Here is a 27,409-nt window from a genome sequence, read left to right as displayed (position 1 = left end):
TCAGACACCACAACCATGTGCAACTCCAGGGCGAAGGTGTCTGCAGACCAGGCTGATTGGATGTAATTGGTCATTTTAGAAGTCATTAAAAATATCTTTTGCAAAGCCTACTCTCTACCCATCGCCACCTCACAGGGAAACTAAAAGATAGAACCCAAAAGGACAATCTCTGGGTAATTTTTACAAGGTAGAGAGAATATTTCCACTTCCTGGCATTCAGAGGAATCTCTTGGGGACGTTGACACTCAAATCTGGTTTTGAAAGTCATTTTTTTCAGACATGCTGGGATGAGGCAATTATTATGTGTTTTTTTTTTAACATAAGAATTTGCTAAAGGAAAATGTACAGAAATGGAGATATTTGGGATTTGAAAAATGCCTACCACTAACTAGTGAGGTACCCTCATTTAAGGGATACTTGTGTGTTTCGAAGGAAGTGGCTACTTGACATCAACTACCAAATTAGGGTGGTTTAAATTACATGCCACTTGCTGTACATTAAGTAGTCATACTATTCCATTGATTTGATTTGAGTTAGCAGACTTAGGTAAAGAACATGCAATATACTCTGACATTTAAACTTTACAAGTCGGGGAGAGATGTCGGTAATTCCATTACACCCCTCTATCTTTACTGGGAAGTCAATCCTTGATGTAAATGATCAGAGATGCATTTGAAAGCACATGCAAAACCTGCTGCTCTCCTGACCCCTCCTATTCAAAGTAGAAATCACAAGGCATTTTCCCCTCAAAGAACATTTTAAAGGCCAAATGGTAAAAGTCCCTTGCTATTAGCCACTTTAATGACTGTGATTTAATTAGAACTTTCCTGACTAGTCTCTACCGTTTGATGGGATGTGTCTAAGGCAGGAAGGAAAACGCTGCATGGGAAATTCAAATCTGACAGCATGATTTTGAGCACTAACTACCCAGGCCTTGTATACCTGGCTGGCTTTGCTCCTCGAGTTATCCTAGAGTTACCTCCACTCTGACACTTTGCTTATCTAGCTCATGAAGAGGTTACAGAAGACTAATGAGCCACAAGCTTTAACATTTTAGAGCCCCGCAGAGGAAAGAATACTGCAGCAGTCTTTCTGGTTACCTATTGCTGCCTCTCCATTTTTCAATAACTAAATGATTTTCACTGTCTTATCACTAATGAGCTAAAGCATGAGAATGAAATTAGTTTCAAATGTTAAGTATCTCACATTAGTGCCACCAGCAATTAAAAGAGAGGAAAATGCTAATTATGGCAACAGGGCTTGGAATTATCTACTCCATGAAAGAACCTAGCAACTTTCACCTTATCATTAATATTTTACTTATACACGTAATGTCATTTTATAATGACTTTTCAGATGGGTCTGCTGATCGAGCAGGCTAAACAATTTAAGATGTGGGGAAAATCTGTGTCTCAGAGGGACTCTGGATCAAGGCCCTAGTATCATTGGTTTGAATCACATATGTGAAGCTGATGTAACTTGAAAAGGGTGAGCATAACTGCAGCCCTGGTGTTACCTATAGCTGAGCTTTTCAGGGTAAACACAGCAGGAGCACTCTGAACTGAGCTTTGAACCTTCTGAGCTCAAATGCTCAGTATTTCCAATGCCACTTTGGACCTAGAAAGTACATGGGTGATCACATCTGCCCTGGAAAATAGTCTCTTTGTTTGGTTGGGAAGTCCACGTCTTTAGTGAACTTCTCTGTTTACTGAGTGGAGGAATCATAAGCCATCTCTTCGCTGATGGCAAGGAACCTCCTGAGTGGCCCCATTTAGGTTCCATCTTGTATGCACAGTGGACAGCACGTGATGACCTAACTGAACAGAGGAGCCTATCTCTTCCTACGGGGTATCTGCGGAGATTTGCAGCTTAGTTGATACCCTGTCAAGCCACAGGCCCTTTAGGAGGGAGAGTGGAAAGGTGGCTTCTCATAGCATGGACTAAGGGAAGGCGATTATTGGCTCACTTGTTACTATTGAAGCTGAAGCTGAACAATAATGAATGTCAACTACAATTTTATATATACATATAGTTACAAGAAGCGGAGTACAGCATTAGGAATAGAGACAATGGAAATGCAATGGCTGTGTGCGATGTCAGAGGGGTAGTGGATGGGGGGAGGGGGTTTATCACTGTATGAGGGATAGAAATGATAAATGTCTAACTATTACATTGTTTTGTGCACCTGAAACCAATAATAAAAAAAAGAAAACGGCATTTTCAGGGAAGTGAAACAGCTGCTCACCTGTGTTGACTGCATACTCGTTCCAGCTTCCTGCTTCTTGAAAATACTAAGTTAAACGTGAGCCATCCTCTTAATAGGAATCAAGATTAATGTAGAGAAAGATGATATTCCAGTGTTTATGGCTTTCAGTTGACAAATTTGTCTCCAGCTGAGAAGGATGATGAGCTTACTATAAAGAGCCTATTCCCAGAAATTCAGTCATTTTTCTCTCATGATTTCCCTTTGGCTTTCTCATTAAGTGTTAATTCGTGTGCTGCATGGGGTACGGCTCTCTTGAGCAGTGAGACAGGTACCCCTCGCTCTTGGGCCATTTCAAGTGCTATGTGTTCAGAAGGACAACCTCTAAAGGGTTTCTAAAGAAAGCTCGGCATTAGAGCCAGGATTCGAACCCTGCTCTCACCGCCTGTTAGGCCCGTCATCTTTGGGACGTCCCTTTCAAGAGTCCAAGAGTCAGGCATTCTTCTCTGAAATGAAAATGAAGGACGATACCACCTGTTTGTCATCACTAGATGTGACAGTGTATGTAAAGGCACTCAGCTCCATGTAAAATATTGTACAAATGTAAGGGATTTCTCCAAAGGCATTATGTGTAAAAGACTGCCTTACATACATATAACTTACGTGTGTGTGTAGAAAGCGTTCACCAACACAGCGTCAGGGGACGTGGGTATTTTATAACACTGCCCATGCAATGAGCTGTCTTGTTCATTCAGTGGCTGTGAGTACTTGGCATTTTTCTAGGTGCTGAGGATCCAGTGGTAAACACCACAGACAACATCTTTGCCCTAAGGTGGTGTTTCCATTTGAGCGTGTGGGGGCAGGGGGAAGAAACACAATAAATATAGGCAAGTAAGATAATTTCAGATAGCGTATGTGCTCTGGAGAAAATAAGAGACGTCATTCACTAGAGAGGGGCATTAGAACTGAGTCTGGAATAACGAGAATGTATCAGTCACGTGAAGACCTGGGAAAAATTGTTCCAGGCAGCAGGTACAGAGGCTGAGAAGTGGGGAAGCGCTTGGGATGTTTGAAACACAGAAAATGGACAGTGTATTTGGAGGCTGAGGAGGAGAAGAGAAGGAAATCAAATTAGAAGAGCAGTAGCCAGCTCATAGAGGGTAGGACAGGCTATGGAAAGGAGTTAGGATTCTATCCCAGTCGTTATGTGAGGTCGTTAGCAGGTTTCTTTTAGCATACCTTGTATATTACCAAGCAGGGAAAACTAAACAGTACCTATTCAAAAATCACAGATTTTTAAAAAATTTTAAAGCGATTAATTCTCCAGTTCATCCTCCATCTGCAGGATCTAGGAACGAAACTTGAACCTCTAGAGGGCGCCAAAGGAAAACGTTTTGTAGCCAAAGCCACAAGGTGCTTTCAGCACCTAAAGGGAAGGAGAGCGCCCTAGTTGTTCACAGTCCGGTAAAAGGTGACTCAACTTCAGAAACGGTAGTTGTCTATAATCCCCACCCAAAGAGAAAGTTGAGTGAGCTCGGCTTGCTTGTACCAGGCCCTTGGTTTTCACAGCGAATGATTGTTTATGATGAGGTGGGAGTGGGAAGACATTTTGGGGTTATTTTTAAATCTTCTGCCATCTGGCAGTATTTGAGTAGAGTATAAAACAAATATGGAGCCAAAATTTACTTTCTTGATTCACTTGGCAAGAAAAGTGTCTCTATACTTAGAACTTAGAAAATATTCATCATTTGCCACTTAGGATGTGTTATTCTAAATACTATTCCAAACTGACTTGATGGAATCTTTTAGTGATGAGTGCTAAGGAAGGCAGTAGGTTATAATACATGGAATTTCCTGAAACTGATCAGATAGCTATGATATATTGTGCACACAATTCATAGTGAAAAAAGAGAACGGAAAAGAAAGAAGAGAGGGGGAAAGAAGAGGAGAAGAAGGGGAAAAGGGAAGGGAGTAAGGGGGGAAGAGAGATCTGCCAATGTCTAGGTACATAGTAAAGAAAATGAAAAAATAAATAAAGAGAGAGCTTGGAAGAAAGTGAGAGATTTTGACGATAATGGGCTTCATATCCATGTGCAAACAGGATTGAGAAACATAGTTAAAATAAATTTTATACAATCCCCAATTGAGTCTTTATCATATGTGGGTATTAAGTGTTCTGGGTAATGTTGTGGAAACATTCATTTTTGTCTTTAATAAGGAGGTCAGCTGGTCAGCCCTCAACTAGCACTAGCATTGCTCCATCTCATGCCTGATGATCGCAGCCACGTACTTTATATACCCTTTGCTGTACCCAGAGAGACTTCAGAAAACACTGTAAAAGCAGCCAGCCAGATAACTAACTTGAGCAAAAGGACAGCAAGCCATTAGAGAAGGAAGAGATTCAGACTGACTGGAAGCCCAGAAGGTCAGTGATGGGTACAGCACTCTCCTGAGCTAGTGTTCTACAAACCCGGAGCAATTTTCAGAGGTATTGTACCACTTTGGGGACAATATTCAAACCTGACCCCAAGGAAGAGGAGTTTTGAACCTTCCAATACAGCTAAGGTGGCACAGAGGCTGAGGCTCGAGCAGGAATATACAAAGCAGCCTCCCGTCCCAGTGGCTCTCATCAGCCGTCTATGTGAAAATCCTTCAGCTGACATGCTTACCACATTTTTAGGGAAGCCCCCAAATTTAGTCTCCGCTACCTACCAGGCATTTGGCAAAGGAAGTGCCACGCCATTAATTATCTATTGATTTTAAGGCACTTAAACAATAGAGGCACGCTCCACCTTCTCACTCACAGACAATGGGAACTCTGTTCACACAAACACATCCATATTTAATGGGGAAAGAGAGGAAGAAAGGAGCAGAAAGGAGAAAGAGAACTAAAGAATCAGGTTCCACCTAAATATTTCAAACCATCCACGTCAAAATACCCTTTTCAATTAAGCAAAACTTGCACTTTTTGCCAATGATACCCCCCCCCACACACACACACCAATACCTGAGGTTAATTTATTCAAAGCACTGGGGTTGGATTCCATTTAAAAATATCATCTTAGATCCCCAAAGCAATAAAGTATCCCCAGATAAAACAGGTGTCACAGGACTGTCTGAAGGATTGTGTGAGATAATATAACAGGGCTCCCAACACTGGCGATTGGTGTGTGCTTAGCAAATGTGGATTCCTCCAGGAGTTGAGGATTTGTAGCAAAGAGATGCACAGAAATCCAGTTCAGAATCCCTGAGTCCCTGACAACACCCCGCTGTGAAGGAATGGGTCACCTTCTAGACCAAGTGCTTCTCCTCCCCTCTGTCCCCTGCGCCAGAGGCTGCAGCCCCCGGGGTGGATGTGCATGGAACAGAATGAAGACTGCTTCTCAGCTGATGTCAGAGCAGAATTACTCACGGAATCAGAGGAGAGGGGGAGAGTTGGAAGAAACTTTAGAGGTCGTTTAGTTCCAACTCCTCTGAGAGAAATCCATCCCCTGTTATCCAGGACCTCCTAGGCACAAGGCAGCGTGCCAGGCTGGGGGAGGGGACTCAAAGGGAACAGGCAGCCCTGCCTCTCAGGCAGCTATTTCTAAACAGCCCAGGGGAGTTCAGGGGGGACGAGCAAGGCTGGCAGGAGTTACCTGGTTGATGGAAATGACGGCCAGGCGCGGGATGACCAGTTGGAGGACCACCTGCAGCAGCGAGGTGCCCAGGCCGGCCAGGATGGCCCAGGTGAGAGGCAGCGGCAGCATGCTGTAGGTGGCAAAGAGAGTGAACAACACATAGCCTATGCCGTCACCCAGGAGCCCGTAGCCAAGGCCTGCTGCCAGGATCTGGGTGGTCATGGCCACCCAGGTGACCACGCCGCTGTACTGCAGGTATGTGTGTGAGGTGGTGTCCTTCCTGACCACCACCAGGGCACAGATCACCACCTCGATGCCCGTGAAGAAGCCCAGCAGGATGCCCTTGAGCGGGTCCATGGGGGCGGAGGCCAGGCTCAAGTGGAGAACCAAGAGGGTGAGTTTGGTCAGCACGTCCAGCACGTTCATCACCACCTCGGATTTGCGCCTCTGGCCCAGGAAATAGCGCTGGTAGAGACGCTCCAGATCTCGGGACTTGAAGGAGTTACGCAGGGTGGGGAAAATGACCCCTCGGTAGCTATAGCCCCCATTGAGGAAGAAATCCGAGTTGCTTGGGGCGCAGTCAAGGTGCAGGAAGCCCAGGTCGCCTCCTCCCCCGCTGCCACTGGCACTGCCGCTCCCGCTGCGTTCCGGGAAGACCTTGGTGCTGCCAGTGCTGTGTGCTCTCTCCCCCGGGCCCAGCGAGTAGAGGGGCAGTGCCGAGTCCCCGGACAGCTGCGACGCGTGGTGGTTGGGGCCGCCGCCTGCAGAGTCCGAGCCTTTGCCGGATCCTCCGCTCCCGCCACCGCTGCCCCGGTGCCCATGAATGAAACGCTGCTCGGTGATGTGCCGCACCGCTGTCTGCCACAGCAGCCGCTGCGGCCGAGAGCCGCTCCCGCCGTCGCCGGCCGGGGGCGTCGGGTGGATGGTGTAGAGTTCCTCGCTGCCGCTAAGGCAGCGCACATCCGAGAGCTCCATGGCGCCAGGCCGCAGGGAGGGAGGCGCAGAACCCAAGCGAGGAGGCTGGGGGAGGGGGTTCCTAAAGACCCAAAGGCGGCCTCCTAGGAGATTGGCGGCGAACCTGTCTTGTCCCCCGCCGCCCGGTTGCAGGAGCCCTGGGCAGGAGGGCCCCTGCACATCAGGTCATAGTGTGCTCCGGGGCAAAGGGCGCCAGTAGGATCGTCGCAGACCCCTGCGTCCTTGCGCGCCGCCCTCCCGCCAACCGGCACAGCTTGGGTGAGCGGCAGCGGAGGCTATTTGTCGGTAGAAGCCGCGGCGGCGCTGAGCCGCGGAGCCCCCTTCCCGGGCTCAGGCTTCTTGACTGGTTCTCGGATCAGCGTCTTGGCGCAGTCTTTGCTCTCCAAGAGGCGCCTGGGCGCCGCGCTTCTGCTGAGCGCCGGGCGGGTCCTGGCTGCAGCACTGGGCTCCGGACGCCCACGACTCGGAGGCCGCGGGGGGCTGGCCTAGGGTGACCAGTGGTGGCAGCGGCGATGGGTGCGAAGTTAGCAGCAGTGGCTAGAACAGAGCCCTTCGGAGAACTCCATGGCTCCGGGATGGGGAGCCAGGGCGGAGCTGGGGGCGGAGGCAGCGAAGGGGGAGGAGTGGTGGACCATGCGGTGGCCTGGTGCCCCGGCGGGCGGGTTGAAAAGGTGGTAGCCGCAGCGCCAACAAGTCACCAAACAGTTAATTTGAAGGAGGGGGTGTGCTGAGGCACCCTTCTGGGCTCATTTCTGGCTGTCTCCGCTTCCCGAGCGAGGACTGACAGAGCAGCGCTGGCTCTGGCCCGACGCATTCCTCGGAGCACGGGGAGGGCCTCAGGGTCCCAGTCTCTGCAACAAGACGAGATCAACCCTTCCAGCTGTGCTACCGCGGAGTTGCAATACACAGTTCCCATTCCCTTCACTTCGCTCCTTGGAGTCCATTTGGCCAGGAGCTGGGAGAAGCGGGAAGCGGGGGTAGGAAAAAGTGGGGTGAGCTCCAATGCCAACAGCTCTGAGAACGAAGAGAAGCCACCGGTGCGGATCGGAGCTCAGTCGGTACGGCGGGTGTGAGGTTCGGGCGAGAAAGAAGGCCCGAGGCCGCCGGGAAGTCGACTGAGACGCTTCGGGGTCCAGGGAGGCGCCGCGTGCCACCCTGACGCTCTGAAGTGCGCTGCGGGCACCAGGCGACCGGGAGAAATTTGGAGACCTGTCAGATCGCTCAGACACCCACCGCGACTAAAACCCGCCCTCGCGCCAAGCCACGCCCCTGGAACAGGGGGTCGGCTAGGGGCGGTGGCGGGGACCTGGCACCCAGACCTGGTCCGGACACCCCAGGTCTTGAAGGCAGCAGCACTAGCAGAGCGGCGTGGGAGGGGACGGCTGCCGGCTTGGGCGGGCGGCAGGGCCCCCCGCCTTGCCCCGGCGCGCAGATCCCGCGCTCCAGCTGGCAGCGCAGGCCGGTTCCTCCGCTGTTCTTTTTTAGGCACTGGCTCTGGTCCTCTGTAGGTGCGCAGCCGGGACTCGTAGGCCGCTTAGCCCACGGACTCGGAGAGCCCAATGCGCGGAATTGAGGATCTCCTTTCCGCCCTCACCGCCGGGGCGTCTTTTGGCAAAGCCAACTTTTGGGATAGAAAGCAAAATACCCCAAGAGCAGCTTCCTGCGGAGTCAGGCAGCTTCCTGCGGAGTCTCTTTACTACACCAGTCTGGACGGGTGGAGGGCGCGCCCCGGGCTGCGTCGCACACCAAGTATCTCCCTGCTCATAGGAGGGGTCCAGGAGGAGGACCCGGGGAAGGTATTTCCAGCCGCCCGCTGGAGCCACGGTTTCCCGCCCGCTGGGCTCCGGCGCGCGGATGCGGACAAAGCTTCTGGGGCGCTGGGGGCACACCAAGGCGCAGCTCGGTGGGAGCGTGCTGTTCGCGCCCACGCCGGGCGGAGCAGGGCCTTCAGGTGCAGGGTCCGCAGGGCGAGAGCGGCCGCCGCAATCCCGAGCCCGGCTGCAGGTGGTGGAGCCGCGGGGGCCGCCACCTCCGCCACCGCGACAGTGGCTGCAGCCGGTGGGGCCCGGGCCCTGAGCACAGTCAGCTGATGGCCAATGACGTCAGGCCCTGGGCGCTTTCGCGGCTCCCCGTGGCGTCCCAAGAAAGCCCAAACGATCGCTTCGCCGCCCTCCCTGCCCCTCTAGAGCGAGTGATGGCCTCTGCCCTCGCGAAGAGAAATTCCCCTCCCCCTGCCTGCGCTGAGCAAGAACAGCTCTAGATGCCCACCTCCCCAACCACACACACCACCTCCGGGGTGATCTGTGTCCACCTTGTCCCAGAAACAAGGGGTTTAAATCTTTCCTTTTAATCCGTTCTTTTCCACACACACGGGGTTCGGTTTACACCCAGAACTGGCCTTGCACAGAGCATCCCAGGAGAAGAGGGAAGAAGCCTCTAACATTTTTACCAGGTCCCTGAACAGTGGATTTCTGGGATGTGGTACACATCCTTCACCCCAGTCCTTTACGGTTCTATCCTACCATCCCTCACTAAAGAGAACAAAATTAAATGCTCAATTTGAAATAGAAAGATGGCCAATTCCATTTTTAACCCCGTTTGTAGATGAATTAATTTAACTGTAAGGATTTCCCAGAGTAGCTAGGGGGCCTATCCCATGAGGCTGGAAGTTAGGGGCAAAACACCCCTCCCCCCAAGAAAACTTCAGTTTTGCATTTATCTAGGTCTTAGTGAAATGATTCCCGGAATTATATATCCCTGAGAATGAAACGCTGCTTGCTTCTTCCTCCTAAATTCCTTGGACTCATCAGCCTCACCAGCGATCCTGAAACTCTGGGGTGGCTATTAAGTCTGGACTTGAGGAGGGAGCCCAACTAGGACAGGGGGCTGAGTGGGGGAGGAGGGTGGGTTTCCGCAGACCCTAAGGCAGGATGTGTGGGCAGCTGTGTCCTCTCCCTTCTCTCATAGCCCCAAGTCATCTGTGCTAATGACCATATTAGTATACTTGGCAGTGGAAGACACCTCTTTATTTTCTCGATTCTTTCTCCTTGGGAGCCGGAGAACTCAGCCTGAATAAATGAGGGGTTGAACGCAGATGGAACTTTCCTATGAAAATCTTCCTCCTGGACATATCCCAGTATGATTTATTCAGCAGCAAAAGGAGGCGTGCCAAGGAGGGGGAGTTGGACCCAATCAGATAAAATGACTCAGGCTGATGAATGAGCATAGCATGCTACAGAAAGAAACTCAAAGAATTTCATGAACCTAGAAGTTGAAACTAATGTATCAGGGAGAAAACATTGCATCTGCTCAGCTGACTCCTCTGAACTTTCCTTCGCTGTAGGGGTGTTAGGACAGGGTGTTTTACAACAAGAGCGTGGATGACACAATTTGATTCAAATGTTAGTCTTCTTGTTGGGAAGACACAACGCCATTCAGCCCCGAAAGCATTCTGTTTCTGAATGAGCAGCATCAGCTCAGCATAAGTCTTGAGAGGCTTTTTGGAACATGCAAACCACCAAGCGATTATCCCTTAAACAAGAGATGTCAACACGCAGCTTTGAGACGTCCGTGTACTTATCATGCTTTCATTTATTCCTGCGTGTTTCTGATGGCTGGGTACATTCTGGGACAATATTTTGCCAAGTCAGTGTCTTTTTGTACACAGCCATTTCCCCACGCCCCCTTCTCCATTCCCCTCCCTCAAAACACTACCCACCTCATCCTTCAAACCTGAGCAACGTTGCCTCTGCAGGAAGCCTTTTCTAATATCCTAATATCAGTGAGAAATGACTTCCTTTTCTGTTGTCCACTAGTGTGTTCTGTGGACTTCTAGTGTGGTCTTAGTACAGGGACTGGCTATCCCCCATTTGCTTACCCATTTGTGCCTCACCCCTCCCCACGAAGCAGTGAGCTCCTCGAACAGGAGAACTGATTTTCCTTGGGCCCATATCCCCCAATTTCTAGCAACTATTGTGGACACAGAGGTAATAAAATTAGCAACACTTTATTGAGCACCTCTCCCTTAAGACCGTTACAATGACCTTTTACAATCATCCCAGCAATTCTGAGTTAGAGCCTTCTCCATTTTTTATTATTCCCATTTTACGAGGTAGGATACTGAGGCTTCAGGTGGCTAAGTAACGTGCCCTCCTGGTTAACAGCTAGCAAAGTTCCAGCAATCAAATTCGCATTGTATAAATTTAGCATCCTTGAGTTTAATAAAAATGCTGTCACGGGTAGTCAACAAAGGTTGACCCAATTTAAATAGAACTGATAGAAATAAAAATGTCAAATACATTTTGAGTTTCCAAATGCAAATTGAGTAAGAGACTTCTGAGATATTTGGGCTTTGAGAAGTCTGGTAGGATGACGACGGATGGCAGATGAAGATAGCAGAACTAATTCTTATGTGAATAGAATATTCACATAACAAAAATAGTCTATTTTTGTTCAGTTCAAGACTTAGACACTATTTCTACAGTTTGTGAAAAAGCAGATTTTCACATATTGGATTTAACCCGAAAAACTGATTTGGGCTACACTGCTTCGTTTCAGTGGTGGTTTCATTTGGGAAACATCTTCTTGCCCCACAGGAAAATAACATATTTGTTTTGTGATGTTACTGCCTACTGTTGACTACATTTATGGTAGATATGTTTTTAAAAAAACACACAAAAAAACATTTTGTTTCCTTCCAGTGCATCTTTGACTTCCTAGGTCAACAGTATTACTACATGGATTCAAATTTTATAAGCGCTGTGTGCCCTTTGCAAACTACCCATAGAAACCCTAACGCTCACTGAAGACATATAAAATATTCACATGTAAAAGAAAAGATGGACTCAGTTCAGGAAGGGGATCTGAAACCATAGAGATCCTGTTTCCAAAGGGAAGGAGGGTGTTTGTGACAAGGCAGTGTTTCCCAAGCTGGAAATCCTTAAAGGAAAAGTAGATGAAATTTGCTAGTAGGGTAGATCTTATATGTTGTCACTACACAGGCACACGAATAAAAAACGAACATGGTAAGTATACGAGGTGATGGATATGTTAATTAGCTTGACTGTGGTGATTAACTCACATTGCATAAATATATCAAAACATCAAATTGCACCTAACCTTGTATGCACTTTAAATACAAACAATTTTAATTTCAATTATACCTCAATAAAGCTGGAGGGAGGGGAGGGGAGGGCATGGCTGCCTTGCCCTGAAGCACGGCTTTTAGGAAATATCAAAGGCATTAATGCTTTGACAGAACTCCAGGAAAAGTCAATGTCTAAAGGAAGTGGAGCTCATCCATGAAAACAGTCCATGAATTAAAAACTTTGGACTCACATTTCATCTGGAAAGCAGTAAGGTGTACAATAGAAAAACACAAAATGTCTATTTTACTCCTAGCTTGCATTTCTTTGCCTTGTAAAATGCAAGAGGGAAAAAAATACACTGGATACATTTTTGATCTTCACAGGAACTAGTTTAAATTAGATTCTGGTGCCTGGAAGGAGAAGAAAGTCTCATCAGTGAGAAGACAATTCTGAGACAGTGTATTTATATGCCAAATTCATCAGTCAGGCAAGTCAGAGGAAGAAATCTTCAAGGGAGACATTTTCTTTTTCTTAAAAGATGATTCTCTAGCCTCTGGTTTAACTAGAGTATGAGCTTACTGTGATATCACTTACTAAGTCTTCACTTACTGAAATCATAAGATAATAGGAACACACGTGTGCACACACACACGCATGAGAGAAATCCTTAAGAAACTAGCTTAAAGAAGTAGCAATGAAAGAAAAAAATAAAAGGGTTTCCAATTAGTGTACCTTCTCACTAAATCTTGTTTTGGCCATGGTTTAAGATCTGTTTTTTTTTAATTTGACTCACATATGGAATCTTGGGGCAAAAGTGATTAACTTCAGTGGGAAACAAAGCAGATCGTTTTTCTCTATTTTTTTTTTTTTTTAAAGAATCTACCTGATAGCTATTTCAATACCACAAAACTTCTTATTTAAAAAAAAAAAAAAATATTTACCCTATTTCTGTCCCTCCCTCCCCCGGAGATTTTTGAGATCTATTTAGGATATTTAGGCTAATATATATGACATAAATGTATTTATAGGAATTTATGTAGTTGCATATATGAATCTGTCCATTAATTGAGTGTAAAAGAAACATATCTCTTCACCTTTCAAAAATCAGTGTATTTCTGTCTTCACCAGTTGGTGAGACATTGAACTCCCATCCTTTTTGAGGCTTTCATCTGTACCCTCCTCATTCCAGGAAGACGCCATGTTGCAGGCTCTTACGTGGGGGTTGGGGGAGGAGGGCATGCAGGCACCCACGCACATGCACAGCCTCTGGTCTTTGGCTTTCCATTGGCCAAGGTCACCACTCCGCGTCCACCATTCCAGGTCACCACTGAGGCAATCTCTGGTCCTGCTCACACGTCCCTGTGGCGCCAGCAGGAACAGTACTCTGCACTGCTTCCTTTCAACACATCCCTGAGAGTCTCCATCGCTCTGTATGCCTGAGGCCCTGTGAGCTTGACGTAGTACATTGCTCTTCCTCTCTCTTTCGGGTGAGGGCGCCTCCCCAGGGCACTACTGGGAAGCCATTATTTAGGATGCAACAGGTCTCCCTGTGTGTTTCTCTCTGTCTCTCCTCTCTGCCTCTCCCTTTCTCTCCTTCTGCCCCAGGTTGCATCTCCTTTAGTCTGGGGAGATGCCTTGCTTTATGTTTCTCCCAAGCCCAGCTGATTTTTCTTGTGCACTCCCATTCGTCCTTGCACTTTCTTACTTTTTATAACTGTAAAATCTTTATGAAAAACAAAAGACGGAAAGACAACTTTTGCTTTCTGTTCCTTCTTTCTGGAAGTGGTTTATAGAGAACTTGAATGAAGGAAAAGACAAAAGGGATCACACAAAAGCAAATCCCCCAAGTTAATATCTCAAAATAAGATACACATACAAAAAACACATGAGATTCACAAAGGGTAAATAAAAGAGAAAAACAGAATCATAAGGATAATTACGTCTTGCTGCTACTCTGTACATAGAAAGGCATTCTATGGCATCCAAATTCTTCCTCTCTGAAGAACAGAAGAAAATTCGAGAACATTTCAGAATAATACCTTATCGAACTCTTGATACGACATTATCTGAAATTCACAAATTACAAAGTTCAGTTTAACATAGTACTTCTTATCCAACTTGATGTTTGAACTCTCATTATCCAATCAGAATCAACTAGATCTGGACAACATTACACACACGCACACGATAGGTACTGGGCACAATTTAAAGTAGATTTCTTAATGCAGACTGCAGTGAAAAGAAAAAAAAAAAGTTTGGAAGTGATTGGTCTAGTCCTGAGATCTTTACTGGAATCCTTAGTGAAATGAGTTGATTTTGTAGTCAGGAAGACTTATTCTTGAGTTCTGACTTTGCAAGGTGCTAGCTCTGTGACCTCGATCAAGTTACTTAACACTTTAGAACTTGCATAATATGGAAGAAAATAATAAGTTTGCCAAGTTTTCTGCAGCGTAAAGGTAATTCACATAAAGCACGTGGTACAGCTTATCACAGGTAAAAAATGCCCCATCCACTCAAAAAAAACATCTTAATTACTGACAATATAGATCACAACTTTCTTCTACTTCCTCCACCTCCACTGCTGCTCCACGTTCTCTTATTTCTGGCTACCATCCTCTCTCACCTAGATGCTTTCAATAGACTGAACATGTCTCTCTGCTTGGCGTCTGCCTCCTTTCTCCAGCTGCTGTGATCATTCTAAATTTAAAAATATGATAATGTCACTCTCTTTTTATTGTGGGGAAAAAACACACGACATAAAATTTACCCTTCGAGCAATTTCTAAATTTACAGTGTAATACTGTCAGCCATATGCACTTGTTGTGCAATGTATCCCCCGAACCCCTCCCCTTCCTATGTGACTGAAACTTTGTATCTATCAAAGAACCCCAAATTCCCACCTCTCTGTCCCCCAAGCCAATCATGTCACTGTCTTGCTGAAAACATTGCACTGGCTCTGCTTTGCCCTCACATGCCTTAAAATTGAAGACAGATATCTTCAGGGCTGGCTATTGGTTCTCTCTGCAGTTGCCTCTGTCACAGCTTCCCATGTTGTTCTCAGTCTGTGAGCCACACTCAACTTCATTCAGTTCCCCACATGTAGCTTGCTCTCTCTCTTCTCTGTGAACCTATGGATTTGCTGTTCCTTTTGCTCTCCCCCATCTTTCTGCTCTAAGCATGGATGTCACTTTCTCCAAGAAGCTTTTCCTGGCCTCCTATGTCTCGGTGAGATGCCTCTATAAACTAGAAATGCTTTTGCTTACAAATATTGGGAAAACCCAAATCAGAGTGGCTTATACAAATAGGAGTTTGTTTTTCTTACACAATAAGAAGTGTGAGTGTAGGCATTTACCGGTTTGGTTCAGGAAGTGTATTACATCAGGGGCTTTGTACTGGTGAGTCTAGAATTTCTTTGGCTCTTGTCTCATGGGTACAAGATGGTGACAACATCTCTGAGTATTCATTCTCACACCACATAGAAAGATAAAAGCCAGTTTCTCCTGAGTACCTCCTTCTTATCAGAGGTGAAAAAAGTGTTTCCAGAACTCCCTAGAAGACTTCCACGTATATCTTATTGGCCAGAACTACATCCCAGGCTCTCTGCTCAGCCAGGACCTGGAGTCACATTCCCAGTGATCTAGTGGGGGATGGATCTTGGGTAGGGAACACAGATGGTCTTATCACCCCTACTATCTATTTGCTTAGCAAATTATACATCTCCATCTTAGGCCTATCCAGTCACCACCTCCTTGCCCATCTGTGGTAGTCAAACTCCAAGATGATCCCCACTCCTCTAGTGCTCATGTGCTTGCATTGTCCCCTCTAATATATTAGAATCAGTCGGTGTGACCACTAGAGTGCAGCAGCAATGGTGATATGCCCCTTCTAAGGTTAGGTCATAAAAGACACTGCGGCTTCTGCCTTGCCTTCTCTTGGACTGTCCGCTTTGGGGGAAGCCAGCCACCATGTTGTGAGGACACTCAGGCAGCCCTGTCGAGGAGCTAAGGCCTCCCACCAAAGCCAGCAAGGAGTCGACGCCTCCTTCCAGCAGCCACGTGAGCGAACCGTCCTGGAAGTGAACTGTCCTGCCCCAGTCAAACCTTCAGATGCTGCAGCTCCAGCTGAGAGCTTCTCTGAAGCCTCGTGAAAGACTCCGAGCCAAAACCACCCAGTTTAGTTGCTCTTAAATGTGTGACCCATATAAACTGTGAGATAATAAATGTTTATTGTTTTAAGCCCCTTAGATTTGCGGTTATTTGATAGGCAGCAATAGATCACTGATACACTCTCTGACGTAAACTATACGTTTCTTAAAACAAAAACAAAGCCATAACAACAACAAAAATTTTTAGTTACATAGTAGTCAAAATGGCAGAGAAGCATTTGCTTATTTTTATAGGATATAGGAAGGAGATGTTTTATGTGGCTCCCGTGACAATTTTCATTTGAAATCATGGGTGACTTGGGCTAGGGAGCATCATGAAATGAGATAATATCACTTCTTCATCTAAAATCATTCAGTAGCTTCCTGTTGTACTTAGGAATATTTCACACCTGTTGTACTTCATTCATTCATTCATTCATGCATTCATTCATTCGTGCATTCATTCATACATTGATGGACAAATGGATACTCGTTTATACTGTGGAGATACCAGGAGAAGATATTTGTACCAGGCTTCAAAAGACAACTATGTACCAAAGCTCAATTATTAGCTGAGAAGGAGAGATAGCGAGGACAAGCTGCTTTTTGCCAGTGCTTTGCTCCCTCTGTCCAGAGTGATTTTCCGGATCACAGCTTTTCTGCCTCATTCCAGTCTCACTCTGAAGCCCTCCCCTTGGAGGAGTGATACTTGCTGATCCTACTTAAGTTACCAACTCCCAGAATTTTTCAAGCAAAAATATCTGTTGACTTCCTATATAGGATATCTTACTATCTGCAGTTATCATACTTTTTTGTTTGTTTACTTCTTTTCTGCTTTCTCGGATTAGAATGTAAGCTCTTGCGGGCAGAAACCATGCCACCTATTGGCCACTCTTTCTCCAGTGCTTGGCAGAAAGTACAAGCTTAGCAAACAGCTTTAAATGAATGAGTAAAAAATAACCCAGTTTTGGTAACTAACTGGCAACTGACTCTCACATAGGCAAACCACAGATGCAAAAGTAGTCAGGCCAGGAAAGAATCTATACTTTCCTGAATTGGAGCAGAATAAACCTCAAAATAAGGAAAAGAGAGCCTATAGCACTGGAATCATTCACTGGGTTCTAATTGGGACATTTCTTCATGGAGTGAACCCTCCCAAGGGAAGTGAGACCAGGTGTGGGGAGTACCTGTGATGTAGCAGGCTTAGTGCTACTTTGTAAAAAATCCTCCAGAAGATGCTTTGAACACATTCCCATGCCTCCAGAATAAGTCCCCCACTCAGATCTGGATTATGGAAGAGTTAGGACTCTAATTTCTTTCCAAACTTCAGGAATATATTGATTACTAATATTTTTTAGCTACGAGTTATAGTACCCCTGTATTTGTCCCCTAGGACTGCCATAATAAAATGCATAGAGTGGGTGATGTAAACAACAGACATTTATTTCTCACAGCTCTGGAGGTTGAGAAGTTCAAGATCAAGGTGCCAGCTGATTTGGTTCCTGATGAGAGCCCACTTCCTGGCTTGCAGATGGCTGTTCTCTTGCTGTATGCAATCTCTCTTGTCTTCATCTTACAAAGCCACTAATTCCATCATGAGGGCCCCAGCCTCATGATCTCACCTAATCCTAATTACCAGGCCCTATCTCCAAATACTAAGACATTGGGAGTTAGGGTTTTAACATACGATTTTTGAGGGGACACAATTCAGTCCACAGTAACACTTGAATGAATAACTAGCTTAAGAATAATAGACAGTGGTTCATTTTTCTCAATGTAGGTAATTATAAGCATTGAGTCAGGATCTCAAAGATGTTTGAGTGGAAATTCTCCCTGACCTCATGGTTATAAGAGGGCTGCTGTAGGTCCAGTCATCACATCTATAGTCAAGCCTGAAAGAAAAGGAAGAGGGCAGAGCTATACCTGCCAGCCTCCTATATCTATAATTCTATTTTTGTTTTGTTTTTTTTTGTTAGAAAAGCAAGAGCTTTCCTCTAAACTACCACTCTTTACCAGACGCTACTTAGATGTCATTTGCCAGAATTAGATGGCATGACCATGTAAACTGCAAGGGATGCTGGGGAAGTGAGAAACAGGATTGATGTGACTAGTTCACCCCTCCAGACACTACCCATATGATAAGAAAAAATTGCATAGGGTTATGACTCAGGCAGAGAGAAGAGACTGATTCTACTGCAATAGCCAAAGTAGGTTATAAAAAAAAGTCCAAACAAACAAGCTTTTAGATTCAGTCATGATCATATATGTCACTGAGAACTGATTTAAAGTGCTCAAATGTTTGAGGCTTTCCAAGTGTCCCAATCAGTCACATCTGTTTCTCTACACTGACAATTAATACAAGGCGTAAAATAGGAGATATCAAACAGGAGAGGCCAGCCCTTTCTTCTCCCCTGTTTCTCTCCTTCCTCCCCTCTTCAATCCTGTTTCGTTGTGTATTCCTCACCTGCCAAGATAATGGAGGAAAGATAGTCTTATTGCAATAACAGACAACAAACACCTTTATCCACTTTGCCACTTCAAGTGCTATTCTTGTGTTTCAGTTTTTTTGAAATTTGTGAGCCTTGCCAGAAATCCAGAGAAGTCTCAAGTTTACTATGCCTGTGATGACTCTCGGTGGTAAAGGGAGAGGGTGAGAAAAAGAAAACATGAAAAAGGAGAGGAGAGGAAGGAGGGTAGAAGTAAAGAAGGAAATTAAGAAAGAAGGAAGGAAAAACGGAATGGTAAGAGGCAGGAAGGAGGCACAGAGGAAAGATGGTAAAGGTTTTGAGGGGCCGGCCCAGTGGCTCAGGCGGTTAGAGCTCCGTGCTCCTAACTCCGAAGGCTGCCGGTTCGATTCCCACATGGGCCAGTGGGCTCTCAACCACAAAGTTGCCAGTTCAATTCCTCGAGCCCTGCAAGGGATAGTGGGCTCTGCCCCCTGCAACTAAGATTGAACATGGCACCTTGAGCTGAGCTGCCGCTGAGCTCCCGGATGGCTCAGTTGGTTGGAGCGTGTCCTCTCAACCACAAGGTTGCTGGTTGGTTCGACTCCCTCAAGGGATGGTGGGCTGTGCCCCCTGCAACTAGCAACAACAATTGGACCTGGAGCTGAGCTGCGCCCTCCACAACTAAGACTGAAAGGACAACTTGAAGCTGAACGGCACCGTCCACAACTAAGATTGAAAGGACAACAACTTGACTTGGAAAAAAAAAAGTCCTGGAAGTACACACTGTTCCCCAATAAAATCCTGTTTAAAATAAAAAAAGGTTTTGAAAGGAAGAAGATACAGAAGGGAAAGAGGAAGGAAGAGTAGAAGGAAGATTGAGACAGGCAAGAGGGAGAGGAGGAAGAAGGGTAATCTGCACTTACTCAGTGTGAACTTGGCACTTCCACATATGTTACTGTACTGAATCTACACGACCCTCCAAGGTAGATGTCATTACCCCCATAGTACAGATGAGAAAACTGAGGCCTCATCAAGCTCAGCAATTCATTCGGATAATTAGAAAAATGGGACATAGTATCCTCAGAAGTTTTAAAGTTCATGTGCTTGCCACGAAATCACTGGGGAAAAGGCACCTGGAGGTATGAGAGAAAATGAGGGGCGCTGGGGGAGTCAGGCAAGACAGGGGAAGCTCAGGGAGGGGTGAGAGGCAGTAGCCCGAGTTACGATCAAAGGGGCCATCCGGTGCCCTTTTGTCTTCATTAAAGCTGTGGTTACTCTCTAACGACTGTACATACTTTTAGTCAGATTGATTAATTAGACTTGAGTGTACTCCTTACAAATCCCAGGGGGACTGCCGATAAATAGTGTCTAGACAGTGTGACTATGAAATCTGGAAGGAGGTCATCACAAATAAAGCTTTGTTCTTTGGCTTCAGTTCCTGGTGAGGCTGATGGCTCCAAGGCAGGATTTGGTTATGAGTTCTCCATGTGCCCAGAGCCTAAGACCCTCCCCAACTTTATCTAAAGTGGATGGAGTGGAGTGGTGGCTGGGAGTGGGGGCCCCAGCCCAGGAGGGAATATTTCAAATATTTGAAATATTTCCATGAGGTTGTCTACAAAATCTTTGGTTGACAGTATCTGGTAAGATCTATAAAGTGCCTAAATGAAAACTTGAAGAATGAGGGTGAGCATCTTGGAAGAACATCCACGAGACCTTAGTGAGTACTTTTAAGAAATGAAATGTTGCACAGCTCAATGCTCTTGATGGCATAGAAAATGGTATTTTCCGAAAAACATGGGCACTGATGACTCTGAGTTGAAAAGTTAATTGGAAGAGTACCCCTTTGAAAGCTTCAGGAATGTATTTCCTAATGTATGTCACTGATATTTTCTCTTTATAGATATCCAAGTGTGATAGCTGTTCAAACCTACACTTAGCTGTGTTTAAAAATAAAGCAAACGCCTACCTGTTCTGAAGTAGGGAGTTCAAGAGGGTCAGGTGCATCTATGTAATAACATCAAGGTACATCTTTGCAAGATTATTCTTGTCTGGCTGAGGAAGAAAATGATTTCCTCTAGGGGTAAGGGGTTTAAGACCGAGACTTGACGAAGGGAAGCTTGGTCTAAGAGGCTGAGAAAGAAGGGGCCATGGGTTCAAGGTTCTGCTACTGGTCTTGTTATTATGGCTCTGAAGCTATGATTAGTAGAGTTGCAAAATTGAGCTTCAGAAAAATTAACTGATTTGCCCAACATCACTGTCTACTGGTGGAACTAGTAGGATTCTCTTTTGGGTGGAGGTGACGAAGCTCCTATGTATATATGGCCCTGAATCCTAACTTTAAGGCAATGTTACTGCCCAGACAGCAGAACACCGGGCAAATCACATCCATCCTGAGCACATGGTGTTTAGCACTGGCGACTACGGGTCTTTATGTCTTGTGACATTTCAAAATAGTTGCTGAGTGTGTGTGTGTGACCGCATGCACAGTTCTTTATTTTCCCCACTGCAATTAGGTCTTGAAATATAGTTAAGGGAATTTAGACAAATTGGAAACTGAGCACTTTATGGGAAGTCAGAAAATGAGTCTTTGAGAATCTCCTAGCCACATCCTTTCAGACACGCAAGGTTAGTGAGATAAGCTACAAGTTAAAAGTGGAATTCCACACCACCTTGGGAACTTCATTCATTCGTGTCCAACACATGTGCTCACTAAGCCGCTGATTTACTCGGTACTGAAAGACTGCTAGAGTGATGCTAACGCGGTAGCGAGACCCCAGGTCAAGACCACCTGGGATGCTGTGTTAGGGAATTCCAATTTCATGTGGTATACCATAGGATGGTACTGAAATTGCGCCAGTGGTACGGATGCAGGACTCATAGCAATCCTGTGAGGTAAGTATCATCTCCCGTAATGGACAAGGTTCAAAGAGGCCAAGTGAGGTGTTTTCATTCCATACAACTAGTGAGCAACCCATTGAGACCAGAATGCTGTTCTCTGAACTTCACAACTTCTCATTTCACTTTCCCTCTTGCCCAGGACTCGATGGCCACAATGACCTACATGACCTTTCAGATAGGGCGTTTGTGTTCACCCCGCCTCTGGCTGGTCTCTGGTTCCCCAGGACTCCCACCGACCACCTTTATTTTGCCATCTGATCTCCCCTAAGATGTTGTCCCTCCTCACCCCAATGTTCCTCATCCTTTTATTCCCTATTATATTTTTTTCTTCATAACACTTACTACTACCTGAAAAATTTCTTGGTCACATGTTTTTTCCCTTTTCCCTTCAGAACGTAGCTCCATGAAAACTGGACAATTGTGCTTCTTATTTACCACCATATCCTTTGCACTAAGTGTATGGACCTGGCTCGTGGTAGATACCGCACAGATGTCCCTGGGAAAAATGAATGGACCAATGAGCGACGGGTTCCCTGGGAAGACAGCTCTGGGCCCTAGGCTGAAGGTTTCGGCTGAAGCTGTCATGAATCAAGAAAGAGATTTTCTGGGGATTTGACCCCCGATGGGACCCCCTCAATTCTTGTATGTCACCCAGCATTAGTACTGAGAAGTTCAAGCAAAGAAGTCCTTTTCCAAAAGTAAGAGCAAAAACAAATAAATGAACATAAGAAAAAACAAAACCCTCCCAAATTAATCAAACAAGATTACGCATTTAGCAAGGATCCTTTCAATTCACCCAGTACCGAGTGAGCACTGACTATATTGCAAATATCCCAGGATGCAAAGAAATAGCCCTGCTCATGTTACCTAAAGCTTGCGTCTTTTTTACTCCATTATTTCATTTTCTTGACTTTCAATGATACTCTGAATGAAATTTTATATCTGGGAAGACACACAGTTCCTGAGCAAAATAGTTCTAATCAACTGAGCAATGTGAAGAGATAAATCAAAAGTAAAATTCTAAAACTTTAGAGTTATGTGGCCACATAGGTACTTTTGGTGCATGTCTTTGGTTTATAGGTGGAAAACTGAATCACAGACTTTAAGTGACATAGCTAAGGCCACATGTAAGATAATTGATAAATGTAGTTCTTCGGATTCATATTTTAAAGTTTTTCCTGTGCATAAAGAATTTTTTTAAAAAGGAAGTAGAGGCGGTTTCTCCCTTTCAGAGAAATATTGAACCACTTTCAACAGTTATCACTAATAGGATTTGTAATGAATCATGATTTCTCCTTGATGACTGCTCCACCAAACAAAAGCCACCAGTTGGATTCTGTCGACCTCTTTGCTACCTGACGAGAGCTGTGGAATATGAATGAGCGTCATTGTCTGAAGTGTTATGTGGGTGCAAGTGCACCGTCAGCCATTATTGTCAACCTACATATAAAATGCTCTGTTGCCTCATGTTCACCTTTAGATTTAAACGCTAGTTAAAATGACCACATTGCTCAGAAGAGAGCGCTGTATTCCACGGCAGAACAGATGAGATACCTGGGGAAGCAGCGGGGCCTGTTGGTAACCTGGACCAATTACCATCCATTCGGGAACGCCAGCGCACATGCGTGCTGACACCAGGTCTGCAGGTTCCCATATCCACATACCTTGCCTTCCTCTTACCGAGGGTGGAGGAGGTTCTTTCACTAGAGTTTTCCAGAACCTGGCTTGAATGGCGTGGGTCACTGGGGCCCCTTTGTCATACTGATCTTGGTGGGCCCCCGGATCCTGTGATCACTGGCTTCGGAGACTCACGGGAGCTTCTGCATGAAGAGTGGGGACTAATGACTGAGGTCAAGGCCACCAGAATAAGCAACATGTGGTTCTTCCTGTTCTGTTTAAAGTGAAACATGGCCAGGGAGCCTGAGCCATGAAGCACTTTTCTGCCCTTTGAGGACCAGGCGTCTGCAGAGTTGAGGGAGAAATCCATGTCCAGGTGCCCTAGAAGCACAGCCTGCAGCCCAGGTAGGGGGAGTGATGGAAAAGTGGGGAGGCAGCGTCTCCAACGTCCTCCAGCCACAGCTCCAAGGGCCAGGCCACGGTCTCTGTTTTCACAATGATTGGATGCTTCTGTTCGATTTGCTGTTGACATGCTCTTTTAATGATAGTTCTTTTATACTCTTTTAGTTCAAACTAGTTGTAGAATGACAATTGCCTTAACAATTCATGCATGTTCTCCAATGAGAACTCCTGCATTGTTTTGAAATACTCTTATTTAAAAATACTTGATTGCGTTTGAGGTCCATTCACATTATCACAAGAAATTTCAATGCGTTTGTCAATGGAAGACCTTTCAGATGCTGTAAATTTAATTTCAGCCATTGCAAATTTTGAGTGGTTGTAAAATGGTTTTACATTTTATTATCACCTTGTCGTACAAAGACAGTTTTCAGTTGTGGGACTATTAAAAGTTTGAAAGAGTTTCATTAAAAAATATTAATCAGAAATTGCATGTGGCCAATTCAAGCGTAAAATCCACTCTAAAATGAAAGTTATTATAAGAAGCAAGTTGACTATTAGAATTTTGATGGGATTTTTTTTGATGTTTCATACAGTTGAATATTTAGTATCTTTCACAATACTTGGCATTTTAATCTTTCATTATCAGAATTATATTTTATAAGAAAACTTAATGAATTTTTCTCTACTACCAGCATTACTAAATTTTTCTCTACTCCCAGCATTTAAGTATCATATTTCCTGCTACGGTAAAACAAAAAAAAAAGAAATCCCAAATGATACTGCATCGTACTACACTCAATTGTCCTTTACAATTTCCTATTGTGGTAATAATAGTGTGGTAATAAAAATAATAATGATCGCTTGTTATAAGTGACCTACAGTTTATTTGAAAAGAGAACTCTCACTGGCTTGCACCACCACTTGGTGAAGAGTGCAGACTGTGTTCTGTCTTTGTAAAGACGAGGACACAGAAGCAGTGAAGCAAAGAGTCTTGCTTACCTCTCTGCAGACTGTGAGTGGCCCATCTCTTTGGCCTCCTGTTCTGGGCTTTGAAGACCCGGGCAAAGTTTCTCAAGGAGAGAGTTGACTCTGTCCATCCACACTAGAAAATTAAGATGTTGGTTATTATTAATATGCTTACCATTTTTGTTTTTATTTTTTTTAATGTATAATCCCAGAAATCCATGCAGGTATCCATTTTTTTTTTTTTTTTTCAGTCAGATAACCATCCTTTTATGTTTTAAACTTATTGAGGTGACGTTGGTTAATAACATATAAGTTTCAAGTGTACAATTCTGTAATACATCATCTGCATATTGCACTGTGTGCTCACCACCCAAAGTCTATTCTCCTCCTGTCACCATATATTTGACCCCCTTTATCCTCTTCATCCTCCCTCAACCCCTTTCCCCTCTGGTAACCACTATACTGTTGTCTGTGTCTTATGAGTTTATTTTTTGTTTGTTGTTTTCAGTTTTATATATCATGAGCGAAATCGTATGGTTCTTGTCCTTTTCCGTCTGACTTATTTTACTTAGCATGATACTCTCAAGATCCATCCATGTTGTTGCAAATGGCAGTATTTCATCCTTTCTTATGGCCGAGTAATATTTCATTGTATATATGTACCACATCTTTTCGATCCAATCATCCATCAGAGGATACATAGGTTGTTTCCATGTCTTGGCCACTGTGAATAACATTGCAATGGACATAGATGTATATATATATATCTTTACAAATAAATGCTTTCAAAACTTTCAGGTAGATACCCCATATGCTGGGTCATATGGTAATTCTATTTTTTGAGGAATCTCTATACTGTTTTCCATAGTTGCTGTACCAATTTACATTCCCACCAGCTGTATGTGAAGGTTCCTTTTTTTCCATATCCTCTCCAACACTTGTTATTTCTTGTCTTATTGTTAATAGCTGTTCTAACAGGTGTGAGGTGGTATCTCATTGTGGGTTTCATTTGCATCTCCTCACTAGTTAGTGAAGTTGAGCATCTTTTCATGTCTGTTGGCCAATTGTATGTCTTCTTGGGAAAAGTGTCTGTTCAGGCATTCATCTTAATAGACTACTAAACATTAGGAAAGGAGATGAAAGAATAAGCCTTCCTTTTGTAGAGGAGGTCTTGCTCTTGAGTAGTGGAATACCCGGCTGATAGGAAAGAGTGCCCCGAAAGGTCTCAGAAGAGGGTATAAAAATGCACATCATCTGGGGAAGAGTGATGTACTTGAAACATAATCCAAGCCATGCATAAGCCCCAGTTTTCGGGACCTGTGAGGTTGGTGTAAAACTAGGGTTATTATATAATAACATGCAACTACCATACTTGTCCAGCTTTGTCTCATCTGCTGTTGTAAGATGTCTTGTCATAGCCAAACATCTCTCAAATCTTTCTACTTTTTATTTCAACTCCACTGTCACATCCTCAGCCCAAGCTCCAATAGCTTCTCAATTGGCGTCCCTGCATGCTCTCTCTTTTGTTTATCCTCTTCTGCCACAAGCATGATCTTGTGGCAGTGCTGACCGGTCAACAATTTAGTGCACACCGAATCCACTCATCTCCTCTGGCAGCTTCCCATTGCTCTTCTGGGTAAGACACAAATCCCCAGCATGTACTCCAAGGCATCCCATGACCCAGACTCCACCAATCTCTCCATCATCACCTGGCCCCAACCGTCACCTTTTATCCCGGTCTCCAAGCACCTGCCGCTCACTGCCAGTGGGCTCCCGCCCGCTGTTGCCCCCTGTCTGTATTTCCCTTCTGCTTATCTGATCACGCCTTTTCATTCTTAATACTTCTACTTCATGGTTATATCCTGAGAGAATTTGTCCCCCTTATTTGGTCAGCAACTATCACAGGCTCTGAGAAGATAGCGTAAGTTTTTCTTGGTTGTGCTTTTCACATTTGCTATTTTTAATTTACTTGGCAGTTATTTGTTTAATGTCTGTTTTTCCCGCCAGACCATTTGAAGGACAGTGTTTTCTGTGGTTTTTGTTGTTTGTTTTTTCGTGTGGCTCACTCTTGGGGCCCCAGGGCCCACTATGGAGTCTGAGCTAGTATAAATGCTAAGTACGTCTCAGCTGCTATTTATTATCAATTGTTTTAGTGGATCCCACGTATATACTTGCTGTTTTCAGTCATATCCCCTTTCCCTGACGTTGGCGCCTACCGTTCCCACAGTAGCAAAGCCAGACTGCTGCTTCCATCACTGTGTCCTACCACTGCCTCCTCTGGGGACAGAGCCAGTCTTCAGCATGGCCCCCAAGGAGTCCTCAGTGATGAGAAGTGTGGTAGCAACAGAGCCTACATTGACCCCACCAGATCCAGAGGCTCTGGCTTCCCAAGAGGCTGGTGGGAGGGGAGACAGGCAACGTAGCCAAGCATCATGGTGGAGCTGGCGCCCGTGGGACAAACTTGGACCAGTGAGAGTCAGGAGCCAGAAAGGAGCTGGCAGATAAATTGCTCACTCTTCTTCTTTCTGAGGCAGTGAGACATGGTGGCCCCATTCGGCTTTTCCAGGTCATCCCCATGACCAATCAGCAATCTCCCTTTAATTTCAGCTGAAATAGGGACCTGTTTAGTAACCCTCACCTGCATTTGTTTTCCCTGCTTCCCTCTCTCTTCCCTATGTTCCTCTCTCCTGTGACCTGGCCTTACAGCCCCATTAAAAGTTAGCAGTTCTGACTGGCCTCAGACTGCTTTCTAGGAAGGCCCAGCTTAAATCATTCCCTTTATTGTTTTAAATATCATGTGCTTCTTTAGGGCCATCAACCTAAGCAATCATAAAATACTGGACCTCGATCCTGAATTTATTAGCTAAATATTTATTGAGGTCATACTAGAGGACAGGCTTTGTTTGGGGTCTTTTAGGTGTAAAATTACAGAGAAAGTTATTCCTGAGCTCCAGAAGTCACCTTTAAGGCAGGAGGAGGGGATGCTGACATGTAGCGAAGCCATCAGGAGATGGCCGTAAGTGTTCGGTAAGAAAACAACCATTGACTTT

General features: G+C 45.2%; 1 protein-coding gene and 1 long non-coding RNA gene across 4 annotated transcripts in view; one reads left to right on the top strand and one right to left on the bottom strand.

The window, feature by feature from the left end:
- The window catches only part of ADCY8 (adenylate cyclase 8), a 173,028-nt gene extending 164,146 nt beyond the window's left edge, over positions 1 to 8,882 (bottom strand). For all 3 annotated transcript variants that reach the window (XM_019723897.2, XM_019723906.2, XM_019723925.2), the window contains exon 1: positions 5,842 to 8,882. In XM_019723897.2, the coding sequence (XP_019579456.2) occupies positions 5,842 to 6,798 (957 nt within the window). In that variant the 5' untranslated portion in view covers positions 6,799 to 8,882. The remainder of the gene's footprint in view (positions 1 to 5,841) is intronic.
- Positions 5,804 to 25,156, top strand: LOC141567860 (uncharacterized). Its single transcript, XR_012490777.1, has 2 exons — positions 5,804 to 5,932; positions 21,767 to 25,156. It is a non-coding gene; the product is annotated as an uncharacterized LOC141567860 (long non-coding RNA).
- Positions 25,157 to 27,409: the final 2,253 nt, after the last annotated feature.

Source organism: Rhinolophus sinicus, linkage group LG12 (genome assembly GCF_036562045.2).
Source record: "Rhinolophus sinicus isolate RSC01 linkage group LG12, ASM3656204v1, whole genome shotgun sequence".
NCBI lineage: Eukaryota > Metazoa > Chordata > Mammalia > Chiroptera > Rhinolophidae > Rhinolophus > Rhinolophus sinicus.
Note: the sequence above shows the minus strand (reverse complement) of the source record. Positions and strands in the feature narration are given on the sequence as shown.